The 14190-nt window shown below is 32.4% G+C and overlaps 1 protein-coding gene across 1 annotated transcript in view; it reads left to right on the top strand.

Moving 5' to 3' along the window:
* The first annotated feature begins 2909 nt into the window (after nucleotides 1-2909).
* Nucleotides 2910-14190, top strand: part of LOC106125710 (ATP-binding cassette sub-family G member 4) — a 38781-nt gene continuing 27500 nt past the window's right edge. Inside the window, exon 1 of the mRNA XM_013323011.1 lies at nucleotides 2910-3474. Within this exon, the coding sequence (XP_013178465.1) occupies nucleotides 3312-3474 (163 nt within the window). The 5' untranslated portion in view covers nucleotides 2910-3311. The remainder of the gene's footprint in view (nucleotides 3475-14190) is intronic.

The raw sequence follows: 14190 nt of genomic DNA, 5'->3' as shown, positions 1-14190 counted from the left end.
TGCCAAATTTCTAAATCAAGTTCTGTGGATACCTTCAAACAATCCATCCATCCATCTAAACATTCGCATTAATATTAGAAAGAGTAATATAAGAAATATTAGTAAGACATGAACCAATTATGTTCTCGTTATCTCGGCAAGAATCGTACTGTTTTATAACCGGAATTGCCGTTTTAAGATAATAATCATAAGGTTACAAAACCTTTTCAAATGGTTTCAGAACCTTTTGGTTTCATCTCAACTGTTAATTAAATTCAATACCTCAGTATAGATAAATGAGAGTCGCGCGGCTTTTATATTTTTAAACCGTGCGATTTCTGGCGTGTCGGTACAAGGACTTAGAGTATTTTTTGCTATTGTGGGTTATATTATTTTGTTCTAATTATCATTAGGGAAAAAATACGTCTATAAAATATGTTGTGGTTATGTGATCTGGTTCATTATTTTCTTATGTTGGTAATTAATACTTTAGTGTAATATTATTTTTCATAAAATATTAATTTATTTACGATTATATTATATGACTTTTGTTATGTAAAATTTCACAGGAGGATTAAATTATTATTATATCCTTTGTAAACAAAGTTATCAGTTAATTTAAGTAGCAATCCGCAAAATATGTAGTGACACCTAGTGACATTTTTAAAAACTTTTAACTCTTTGATCTATACGGTAGATGGCGTTGACTTATAGTTTATTAAAAGTAGACGGTTTAAGCAAAATATAATAGATTTGTTTTCCTTTCGTAATGATTCATGTTAAAATTCTTTTAAGAACCTTTAGCAACTTGCAGTTGGACATGTTGTAGCATAGCATGGAAGACGAAAAAATAAAACGAATGTGCCACCCTCTGTAATTTTTTTTAGCCCCTCGTATCTAGAAAAAATAAAGACGTTAATGTTGGAAAAGTGTAGTTGTAAAATTCACCATAAAAAGCACATCTGAAGGGCTCGTAACGTTTATTAAAATTTGTGTGGCGCCCCTACCGGGCATAAAGTACGCTAACAAATATTGTTGGTTTTTATAATTTTCTAAGAGATGGCGTTAGAAAAACAAAATTACAATGTTATAGTATCTTCTGTTTTTTATATATTAAAAAGCAATATCTTCTTACGTTTTTATCTATTTATTTTGTTTTTAGAAATGCATAGAAGAGAAAATGTTCAGTCAGATTTAGAAGATATTCTCCCTTGATTTTACCTTATTTTATTTCAAACGTTTATTATGTACATGAAATTTTTAATAACATTTTTAAATAAAAAACACTATTCTAATATCATATCGATGCAACAACATCACAGTGCATTGACTTCTTTCATAATAAAATAGTATTTGAACATAAGATATTGCAAGATAAAAATCTTCTGAAGATTCAAGACCACCCATCTGCAAATGCTGGCTATGGGCAACGGTTACTTCGCTGTTCTGGCGAATTAAGGGGGCCTCTTTGCGCCAAAATATGGATAATCTAATACGCACATATACGTCTTATAGCCTGTCTGTCTGTGTGTAACTTTTATTTTTTACAAATATTTTTCTTAAAATAACCACATAACCGAAATGACTTCCCAGAAGTTAAAAACGAATTAACCAAATATAACACGTACATGATAAGCTGTATGCATTGAAGGGTGTTAATTTATGTCGAGGTATTGATAAACAATTGAACCTTAAAGTGTATCTACATATGTGTTTTTGTCATCTTCAAATCCTTCGACTTGTCGAGTACAGCCGAGTATAATATTTTATAGTGAACCTTTGACTTACTTGACTTAAAGTCCTATGTCCCCGTAGTGGGACAGAGGGCGTCCACAGTGGGACGCCAGTTCGCTCTATCTTGGGCTCTGCGTTTGGTCTCGGGCCATGTCAGCCCGATCATTCATGGCGGCAGCTACTAATCGCCGACATGAAGGCAACATTTGTATATATAATATTACTAAAATTAGAGTGTTTGTATACGTATATCCGAAAAAATATTTCGTACACATACGTATATTTGCGTAGCTCATAACAAAAAATTATTTTTTAATTTTTGTCTGTCTGCAAGGCGCGGTTTGTTCCGGGTATTCTTCGAAACTGCTAGACCGATTTTGACTGGAAGGCATAGTATAGGCTTTTTTAGTTCTGTGCCGACAAAGTTGCGGCTAATCGCTAGTTAGAAATAATTTAAATCCATTAGGTTCAAATTTTACCAATCTAAAAATTGCAATAGTAAACAAAAGCGCGATTTTCTTTAGAGAGTGATTGAATTTTTTAAAAGAACTCAATGATTTAATAATTATTATAAAGACAGGCAAAATAGTTATATAAAAAATACGTGTAAAAACTGAAATACGAGAAGTACCTGGAATAAACTTGTTTAGTTTAAATACATATTAATACTCATAATAAAGTTATAAACTCATGTTCTTTAGATTGGATTTGATTTTAAATCAGTTATTTTTTATTTACGATAATTGTATAAATTAAATATATTAAATAATCAACGTTATAAATTAATAATTAAACTAATTCCGAAAATATCTTGTGTTCTTTTTTTTTATCCTACTACGTGTTCTTCCCCCTATGAAAAATAATGAGGCCGTTTTTCCTAATTTATGTAAATATATATAAATATGTATTATTTACTGAGACCTGATTTCGCGCTGTTCGAGGTCAAAAATAAAGATAAAACTACTTTATCTCGAACCAAATTATAAAATTACGTATGAATTCTCATCAAGATCTGTTTTGTAGTTTCGAAATTTATACCTGAACTTTCTTTTGATTTTCATATTTATAAGATTAAAAAAATGAATGAATGGTTTGTTGTAAATAAACGCATATCAGTGTATTTATCATAAAAAAAATAGTTCGCGGTAGCATTAATCTTACTAATATTTATCATACACGTGGCCAATGAATTCAGTCCGAAACAGACAGCGCGCTGTTACACACACGACCGCGCTCGCGCATTACATCGGCCGACTTTATCAATCGCGAACTTCTACCATCACAAATGTTTTATTTAATAACAGTTTAAAGTACACATTTGTTCGTATTATACAAAATACATATAAAATAACTGTGCACGCAATATTTAATGTGTCACTTATGAACAAGCAAAAATTATAACAGTCGACATTTCCGAACGAAACACACCGTCAGTCGTGTTTTGTGCCAGTGTTTTTTGTTTTGTTTTTAATTTTTAATTATTCAAAATTAATTGGGAAATAGAAAAAACCACTAAAAGTGTAATTAAGAGTATATATACAGTGGTGGTGTGTTATGTTTTATTTATTTTAAGTGGGATTTTGGTAGTTATTTACAAAATGGCGAACGCATTGGCAGTGCTGCAGGGTCTCGGACAGAAAGTTCGCGGGAAAGAACACAACGAATGCAGAATACTGCAAATTAATATGCCACCACCTACATCTGTGGATATCGAATTTAAAAATATAACAATGACGGTCAGCGAAGGATTGACTTCTAAAAGTAAGTTTATTATTATTTTTATATGACCAATTTAAAATTTTACAGCGTTTAACATCCAATTTTAACAGAAATAAATTAAGTGCGGACAAGCCCGCGCGATGACGGGAAACACTTTCATTGCAGCATCGCCGTAACATTTTGTAGAATCCTGATTATATTACTCAAATGAGAATAGGTTTTCCCATATTAAAAAGACCGTCCGTCCGTCGGACACACGGACAAACATAAAAAAGTGATAAATTATCGATTTTCGTTATAAGAAATACAAATATATACATCATGTTCAAGAAAAATGATTTTTTCAATGTTATGCATACAGACACTCAAATTTTTATTAATAGTATAAATAGAATGATTATCACGCGCTGGTTTTTTCAGTGTAATTTACCGTTCTTATACATGATTCGCGGTTTAATTTAATTGTAAAAATAACACTATTTTATTGGTACAAAATATCAATACTTAATTGGCCTCCATATTCATTCCATAACGTAAACAAGTTTACTCAAGTCGTTTGAGTCTATTTTGCCATATGTTTACCGCAACTAGTTGAATCTAGTCCTTTGAATTAATAGTCCATATAGGGCATGTTGCGACATCTCACTAAACATGGTCGGGACTGTGATATGTACATTGACGTAAGAAGCTAAAAGAAACGTATTAATGCAAATTAATTAAAGCAAACAATGAAATAAAACACCATTTATAACGTTTTCTTTGTTACTCTAATCAATCTTTTCGAAATATCGACCGAATGTTGAGGACAGGAGTCAAGCACTTGACTTGCAATCTGCAGGTCCTGGGTTCGAATCCCGCCGTGTACCGATGTGTTTTTCTATTTCCGATTTACATATGTACCTATATTTATCCAACGTTCTTACGTTGAAGGAACATTGTGATGCAACCTGCACATATCTGAGAAGAAATTCAAAGATATGTGTGAAGTCAACCAACCCGCATTAGGCCAGCGTGGTTGACTATGGCTTAGTCCCTCGTGACTTTGGGTAGGCTTCGAGCCCCTCAGTGGGAACGTATAGTGAGCTCATGATTATTATTGAAGACAGGACCGGCGTTATTGGATACCTGTACCTGGGCGACCGCCCAGGGTACAGGTATGCGAATTACAGTCTTAAATAACCCTGTTAACTCCCCAAAAAGATATAGTAAAAAAAGGCGCCGTTGAAATCTCGCTCAGGGCGCAAGTTGAGCTAAAACCATTACTGTTTAATGAATTAATGATATATAATAACGCTAAATATTATATCTATATGTTTTCGAACTACGTTTGCTCTGACCTAGAACAGTAAGAAAATATTTTTTTCTATTGCAATTTATAAATGCATAACTGCAGTTGAGAAATTGAAAAATTTCTCAACTGCAGTTTTAATTACTTTACCATTTACATCCGCATTATCATTTATTTTGAATTGATGCCATTAATAAAATTTAATTAGTAAACTGTCGATCCATTTGTTAATCTTTTTAAATGTGTAAATAATTAATAAGGAATCTATTATAGAAGTGTAGGTCATTTGAATCGGGAACATCGTTCAATTGAAAGCAAAATTGCAAAATTGCTGGCTGAAAAAAAAACAAAGAAGACTAAAAACTCTTTCGTTGGACTCATTGGTTTATAGAAATTAAAGTCCATCTTGTATTATTTATAAGTATATAAATTTGTTTAAAAGAAACGTAAAGAGCTCAAGGTTAGTGTTGGCTCAGTGAGATTATAAATGAGAGCACTCTGACTTCTGATTAATCATTGAATACAAAAATATATAAAATAATAGCAATTGACTGGAAAAAAATATAAAGGATTTTATACAACGCATCCCTACTGACTTTGCAAGGTAATTAGAAACGGATAAGGGTTTCGACAGTGGAAAGTCGGAAAAAATAGATGAATGTTTCTTACCTTCAAAATACCTTAACGAATTTTGGTGAAAATTTTGGTGAATAGTTGGGATGAACGTATAGGCTACTTACTAAGGTTTTTTCTAATATCGTGCGGACGAAATCCCTGGCAAAAGCTTGTTACATCATAATAAAAACAACTAGTTGGTGTTTTTCCTATCACTGCGCACTTGGTGAAAGATAAGCACAGCAATAGAGTGCGACTGAGTCATCAAACAATTGATAATGATTTAATGCATAATCTGAATACCGATACGAATTAATTTAATATTTAGTTATTAATTGGCATTATATTATATAATATTTACATTTGTGTTCGAATCCGAGTAATGTTTTTAAAAACTACACATTTATCGTTTAAAATCGTAAACGATCTATTTAATTTTTTCCCCTAATATTTTCGGAATGAAACAAGCAGGGATAGAAGATTTGATCTTCTATCCCTGATTGTTGTCCTCTGTTCTTTATCTATAAGGAAAATAAATCTTTATACTGTGTGTACCCGTGGATGTCCAATGCGTGGAGACTTTATTTAGTAATTCATTTTAAACTATTTAAAGTTATGTACTATAGTAATAATTATTTATAAATTACACTTTAATTCGATTTACGTCAAATAAGGTCAATGTGAATGAATTTTTATTATAATACTTTATGTCATATACATTCTAGATATATATTTTTGTTCGACGTTGGTTTTACACATTTGGTCTTTTCTTTCTTGGAATATTCATATTTATTTTAATATCTTCGTTTGTGGTGTCAAAAGATCGCTGTTATATTTTTAGATTATAAAACGGCTATTGTGTTATTTTTACAAACCAAACATTTAAATATGAAAGTTCATCATTATTCCCTCACTGTTATTGCCCACGATGACATATCATCATTGTGACAAGCTGTCAGGGCAACAACTTTTTCCATCGCATTGTTCTGTATCATTATAGGTACATTTTTGTTTTAAAATTCAAGAGTTCAAGAAAAGAATACGACAGGAGTAACCGTAAAAACGTTTAAAACGGCTTCTTGATATTATGACTTTTGACACTTGAGAAAATATGATTTGCCGAAACTTAACCGTGGGTTTTTGACACCGAAATAAAACATATCGTCATTATCTTCGACAATACGGAGATAGCGATAAATTTTAAACAGAAATTTTGGGCTCAGAAACCCACGGTTAGTCATTGTGTTGGGGCTTATAAGAAATAGTTTTAATTTAATTTTATATTACTAAATATTTTCATTCGGTAGTAAACTCCGTATAAATTGCTAAACCAAACATAGAAAAAAAATAAATGCGTAACGAATGATGCAAATTTATGGTAATTCAACAATGGCCAGTAACCTTGTCATGAAATCGTATTATATTCAACAGATTAAACAAACAACGTGCTTTGCTTTTTATCGATAACGAACGAATAGCTGTTGTATTCCTATGTGTAACTAGCAGTCTTTAAATACTTCGCTAGCGTAGATAAAAATGTAGTTTGTAAGATGCCCGCATTCATCAGCTACCTTCCCGACAAAATCCTGTTAATATTGGTGCAGCCATTCAGGAGTATACACGGAATATACGCGGCCCTTCGAAAGGACAAACAGACTGACAAATCTTTTATACCGGTAGCGAAAGTCAGGTAGACGCCCTTAGCAATCCAAACTCTTAACCACGAATAGGCAAATTACAATTGACATTATTGCTACTACTCAAAAAATCCAAAATATTTCTGATAAATCATTTTTAGATAAAAAAATAAACGACTTCTATATGAGTAATGACTCCTATGTACGAAATTAACATACCTTTACTTACGTTTACTCCGTTAGGTGATGCCCTCGAAGGTCTGTCGCCCTGGCCCTGTAAAGGGCTAGCTACAGGGCGCCCCGAACCCTGAACTTGTTAATACGGCCCTGGAAAATAATATATTTTTGTCCGTCAAAAGCACTTAGACAATCGTTAGTCTAATTACAGTACCTATAACGATCTACAAGATGATTTTCTTGTTGTTCAACGCTTGTTATACTTAATTACCGCAATAGCGTGTAATTTAAATGCAAATTGTCTTTTAAATTTTCTATTACGAGCAATTACCATTTCCATAGTGAGGTTGCATATTGCTCGTCACATTTCCGTGGTACATCATTACTTGTTCTATGTCATCTTGTTTATTGATTCTTCGAGATTTTCTACAATAATTCGTTTAATATCGATAATTCGAAATTCAAACGAATTTATTCGTTTCCGAATTGTTCGTTTCGTTTCGTTATTGTCAATAGCCAGTATCAAATGTTTGTTGAAACGTTGTGTAAAGAAATTCGAATTTATTATTCATGTAAAAAGACGCAATAAGGTTATTCGACGCAGTAGTATATTTTATATATTTTATTTCAAACTAGCTGTAGCTCGCAACTCCGTCCGCGCGGAATTAAAAAACATAATTAGTAGTCTATGTGTTCTAGACTATTTTCTCTATGTGTGCCAAATTTCATCGAGATCTAGACATCCGTCTAAACATTCACATTTATTAGTAAGAGTTATCGCAAATAAAATAATTATTGTCGCGTATATCTTTCTTTGTATCTCTTTATTTAAAGTCAAAAATTTTAAAGTTTAATATTTTAGTCGGGCTTTACTATAACATTATATAGAATTAACTACACTCATACAAAACATATCAAATTTTTAAATCTATAAATATTTAACATTGTTTATCGTATTTGCATTCAAGTCGTTTAACTTCTGGTTCAAACTGACGTACAATTTAAAATGACGTATATTCATTATACAGTTATGCGAACTCTGTAGAAAAACAAATTATAATTTTAGTGCTGCAAACAATTTAAAAACATTAGTTAATAAATAAAATATGAATTAAAAAAAAAAACTGATGCACGTCATGGAAAAGCAGTCATGTAATTTGCTATTTTTGTGATAACGCGTAATAATTTTTACGTTTAAAATTACGTAAAACTTTTTAGAACAAAATAGAAATATTTTAATAAGTAAAGAAAATACTTTGTACCTTTTTAAAGAAATAGCCGCGTGACGTGGAGTTTGTGCATTCAAAGTTTAAAATAAAAAAAGTAAAGTAAAGCAATTAAAAATATTAATTGGATATATGTAAAAAGATTATTTTATTTTAAAGTATTATCTGTTGCCCGCGATGACATTCGCGCGGAATAAAACATCCACCGATTCGTCTAACGATTCGCATTTATAACATTAATAAGATGGTCGAATATCGACCAATCTACGACGTTAAAAATACTCTGATATCCTGAAACTAAAATACAGACATAATAACAATATATAAACATTTTTTTATTAATTGTTAAATTGAATCACTATAAATTGATATAAAAAATATAATTCGTCCGGTGGCGGCACCGACTAGTTTCGAGCCCATCACCAAGTGAGCGACGGGCCGCGTCCGCGAAACTAGTCGGTGCCGCCACTGGACGAATATACGTGAGTGTTTAGCCGTTTTTATATCAGTTTAGTATAATGTCTCACGAAAGTTTGAATAATGAATCACGATACTTCACCTCAGTCGAAAATTCTTTAGTTATTTCCACTATGAGTAGTCACTAATAATAAGCAATATTGTATTTTATGTCGGTTTTGTTTTGTGGTTTGTTTATGTTTTCACACATTATTTTTATTATTGTGTTGCGTAAACATGTTATATGTTCTATGTTATGTTGCATTTCTCATGTGTTTAACACGAAAATATTACAGCTGTTAAAAGCACAACTAAAATAAATTATAATAGTAGCCTATCAGCAGTCTGATGAAAATATTTATCGTGCAAAGTTAAGCCGTATCCTATGCGTAGCCTATGTGCTCTTCAGATTATGTTCTATATGTATGTCAAATTTCATCGGAATTCATTCAGCCGTTATGAAGATACCTTCAAACAAACATCCATCCATACAAGCGTCATGTAAAATAATAGACGAAATTGTTATTCATAAACCAGCTGTTTTTAATCTATGGATATCATTGGTAGCCTAAGAGAATTTCGATGATTGTTTTTTTAATTTCCACTTAGTAAAGGGCGACAAGGATGATACTTGCAAAAAAATTTAACAAGTTCGGAAACGTTGTGAAAAAAATTACAAAACACTGCCGTAAATAAATATTGTTTGACATATGAAATAGCATAATTTCATAACACATGTAGACATATAGTTACCAAATTTAGAATTGTCCAAATATTCGTTATCTGTGGCGCACACTGACCTACTGCCGTTGAGTCCATCATTGCCAAAACACGTGTTTAAACTCCAAACATTTGTCTATGTTTGTGAACGAACGCGGAATCATTTTGTGTTCATTTCATCTTATATATAAAATTCTCGTGTCACAATTTTCGTTCCCATACTCCTCCGAAACAGCTTGACCGATTCTCATGAAATTTTGAGTAGCTCTGAGAATCGGCCAACATCTATTTTTCATCCCCCTAAATGTTAAGGGTGGTATAGCTAGCTTAAAATATAAAAATTGATAATAAGCCGATCAAAATAAATATCGAAGCTACATTGATTCCCATAGAGCTGAAAATTGGTATCAATGTTTGACTATATGACTGAAAATTTTCCCTTGAACTTGCATTGCTCCAATCCGCCCAATAAGCCACGTAGCTCGTCGCTAATTTCGTGCTTGTGACCCAAACTATATATCTTAGAGTGTAAAATATTCATAGAAAAAAATTTAATCTCATTTTACAGAAAAAATGCGAGATATGGTAATTTGTCTTGTTTTGCATAAAAGTTTTGGCAGTGGAACGGATACCTTCATCATGATGCTTGTTCAAGAAGAAGGTAATCTCAAGTCCACTCTTTTGTGTGATAAAATTAGTTTAAATATGTGAAATATTATTTTGTGTCGTATATTAATGGAGAGTATCCGTTACCGCACCTGAGGACCCGCTTACTCGTTTCCCAACTTTTTGATATAAAAACAAAAAAGTTGCCGCTATCTGTAACCAAACTTGGCAGGACCGGATTAGGTACATGCCTAACGTGACCATTAGTTTTTTGACTCAAAACAGGACATTGGTTTTTTTCAGGTAATTAACGTGTAGTCAAAAATAATTGGTAATAATTTTGTTTCTAAACGTTTAATATCAGAGGTTTTGCTTTAAGCTGAGTGCCTATGAATTATAGCTGGTGATGATTTTAAGCAAGTTTAAGTCATGGCACTTTTTATATTCGCTTTAAGAACTGAAATTTGAACGGTGTTTTCTCAGATGGATTGACCGACGATGTGGTCTTACCCTCGCACACCGCTCATTTTGGCCAACTAAATTTTCGTGCGGTTTAAAAAATGGGACAATTTGGCGTCCCAGCATTAATGTCGGGGACACCGGGACACGTAACTATAAAAAGGGACAGTCCCGTTCAAAACAGGACGTCTGGTCATATTACACATGCCATTAGCGAGTTCAACAAACGTTGCATGATACTCGTTTCTTGATATACGTTTAAAGATAAGTTTAACTTATTTAAACGTACGCAAAAAAGGTCATTAAAGTTAATCCAACATTTAGTAAAAGGTAAATTGCTTTAGAATTAAGTGACTGCACTTATTAAACACTAACCGTCGCTCGCGACTCTGCCCTCAGAACAAAAAAAAACTTAATGTCTTATGTGTTCTTCCAGACTATATTTTACATCTAAGGCAAATTACAGCGCGATCCATGCAGCCGTTATAGAGACTTCAAAGGTACTTCCATCCAAACTCTCTATATAATCTGTCTAAACGTGATAATTCAACAACTAGCCATCGTATTATAGCCAGTTTTTACACTATTAAATTAAATACTTTTTTGTTTTTTATCTGGTACCTTAGTAGGTAAGTAATTAAATATATAAGCTGCAGGTAAAACACGATTCTTTATCAAGATATAATATAAAATTACTACTTTCAAGTTTTTCGCAAATTGCATAGAAACAAAATGCTCATATTAGTTGTTTTCTTGCATATAATTAAGTGAATCTCCACTAAATTGCACAAAACGAACACAACATGTTTTCAATCGTAATACTGGTTCTTTTTAGGGTACCGCATCTCGAAAGAAAAAAAGGAACCCTTATAGGACCACTTTGTTGTCCGTCCGTCTGTCTGTCATGACCCTTTTTCTCAAAAACGCGTGAAGATATCAAGCTGGAATTTATTTAAAAAACAATGTTGATATTATGTTTGTTCACAATGGGAACTTATTTAAAATGTATAAGCAAAACATCGTCTGTCCTTGAATTACTAAATTAATATCAGCGGTTTAACCGTGCATAAATTTCGTTATATAAAAATTTTAAAACAGAATATAGGAAGTACAAACAAGGAAGGGGAATTAAAATAAAAGCTTTATAATTTTTTATACACTTTTAAATGACTAAAATTTTAATTTATTAATATGAATGCGAAATAACCGGATGCAAATCCATCTGTTGCTACCTATATTTTTATTGGACTATGTATTTCGCGATAATTATTTTAGACATTATTAGTTAGAATCATTTAGAGTGAATTTCATTAACAAGTAAGTCGCCTTCGTTACCAAGTCAAGTGTTAGAATGATTAGAGGTCATAAAGGTTGACATTTTAATACGGCTAGTCTTGCGCCGATACACCGGCACAGAATCGGATTTTATTCCTAACAGTATCTACAAGTATATAAGTAAAAAACTACATACGTATATATTTATTACAGGGTGTTCTTTGGTGATGTAACTCCTATTAAAACGAGAAAACATTTTTAATTTTTATCTATCTTACTCTTACAATATGTATAATAATAATATTAATGCGAATGTTCGGATCGATGTATGGATGGATGGATGTTTGTTACAAGGTATCTCCAGAACGGCTGCATTGATCTCACTGAAATTTGACATGGATGTGGAACATTACCTGAAAGGATACATAGCCTATTATTTTTTTTTAAATTCCGCGCTCATGGAGTCGCGGGCAACATCTCTCTCTCTCTCTCTCTCTCAAGGTGCCTCTCCATTTAAAGGTGGTTGGCCGTCAGCTCAGTGAACTTTCGCCGATCTTGTGCCAAGCGAAATAAATGTTCCACCCTGGTAACATTCGTCCATTCCTTGATATTTCGCAACCATGATTTCTTTCTTCGTCCAGCGCGTCTATTGCCTGCGATTTTGCCCATTATAATTAGTTGGAGAAGGTCGTATTCCTCGTGCCGCAGAACATGTCCGAGATAGGCAGATAGGGCAACATCTAGTGTTGGAAAAAAGTTCAACATAATTTGGTATTTTAATTATTTTAATTAAGATGGTTATGTACATAACGGGCTTATCTATTAAGTATGTTATTTTCTGTATGCATTCTTTAACCTTAATTGTAAACTACAAGATAACCTTCTTTAAAACATTGAATGCGATTATGTTGACATTAAAAATTTATTCTAGAACTCCTTTGACTACAAGTAATTGATACCAGATTACCTTCTGTAGCATTCGTTGTGCTATATTTGGCTCGTTCACGTACCGACACGTGTTGCCGGCTCAAAGGTCTGACATCGACTGACGTCCCCTCTCTCCGGCATGTACTTATGGCGTGTACGCTCGAGACAAACAACACTACGTTTATGCATACACTACATCCCTTCCTTTTTTTAATATATTTAATCTTGCTAAGTATAGGTACTTGTATTCTAAAACTATCAATTAATAGAATACAAGTATACATAAAATTCGATTTTCTAAGTTTCTCTACACTTCTACATGTATATCCATTTTGTAAGTTTAATAAACTTAGATTCAATAACAATAAATATAAATTCACTTAATAATTATTTTCACAACAACTGCATAGATATTTGTTACCATCCTATACTTATCTTCCATGTTTCCATTATTTCTTCCTTCTACATGCTCTACTTCCTTCCATTTGTTATTTAGAACGCTCCAGTGTCCCTCAATTCTTTTTAAATAAACTTATTTTCGTCTTGACATTTGTCACGTTAAAATATTCCAAACTTCAATATCGCCATCAATACCTGTCTCTACGGTATGGGAAGCGGGATTTTAATTGACGTTTACTTTGTTATCTTTGTGTAAATTATTAATGTCGAAGCCAAATATTTTGCTAAAAAGATATGTTTAATAATTAACAGTACTTAAAAGTACTTAACAGTTTGAATGTATCCTAGGCGTATAATTTACGCTAGTAGCAACAATAAAATTTTACTCTCTACTATGAATGTTATGCACTGTAGACACAGTACTAGTTGGTTGGAACACCAAAAGATGTAACTGATTGTGTGACCATTTAACTTGTTTACTTTTTAATTTTCAGATATAACTGTGCCCGCGACTTCGCTCGTACGAAATACTGACTTGGATAGCATTTCAATCACTTAGGCTAATCACTTAATATTATTAAGTTTTATACTGAAACATATTAAACCCACAAAAACTCACACAAACTTCACATATTCCAATACATCAAAATCAGTCCATGACAATGGTCCCAGGCTCCCGTCCATCAATGTACCAAACCTAAGCTCAGATAGACATACAGATGAAGGCAACCTCGCATCAATAAGAATGTTCTATCCCTATATTATGGAATAGTCAATGATAATTTTCTTTTCTAATACATAACCTGAAAATGACTAACTTACTATGTTAACAATTTAATGTTTCTTCTCCTTCAAAGATGTTACATTTTCTATTGAATGAAGGTTTCAAAAGTCAAAACTTATACCTTTTTTATATTTAATTACCAAATTTATTTCCCAGCTATTTGAGATCTTTCAACCCACAACACAGAGT

Source organism: Papilio xuthus, unplaced genomic scaffold (assembly GCF_000836235.2).
Source record: "Papilio xuthus unplaced genomic scaffold, Pxut_1.1 DF828952.1, whole genome shotgun sequence".
Classification (NCBI taxonomy): Eukaryota; Metazoa; Arthropoda; class Insecta; order Lepidoptera; family Papilionidae; genus Papilio; species Papilio xuthus.
This window is presented reverse-complemented; position numbering and strand designations above follow the sequence as displayed.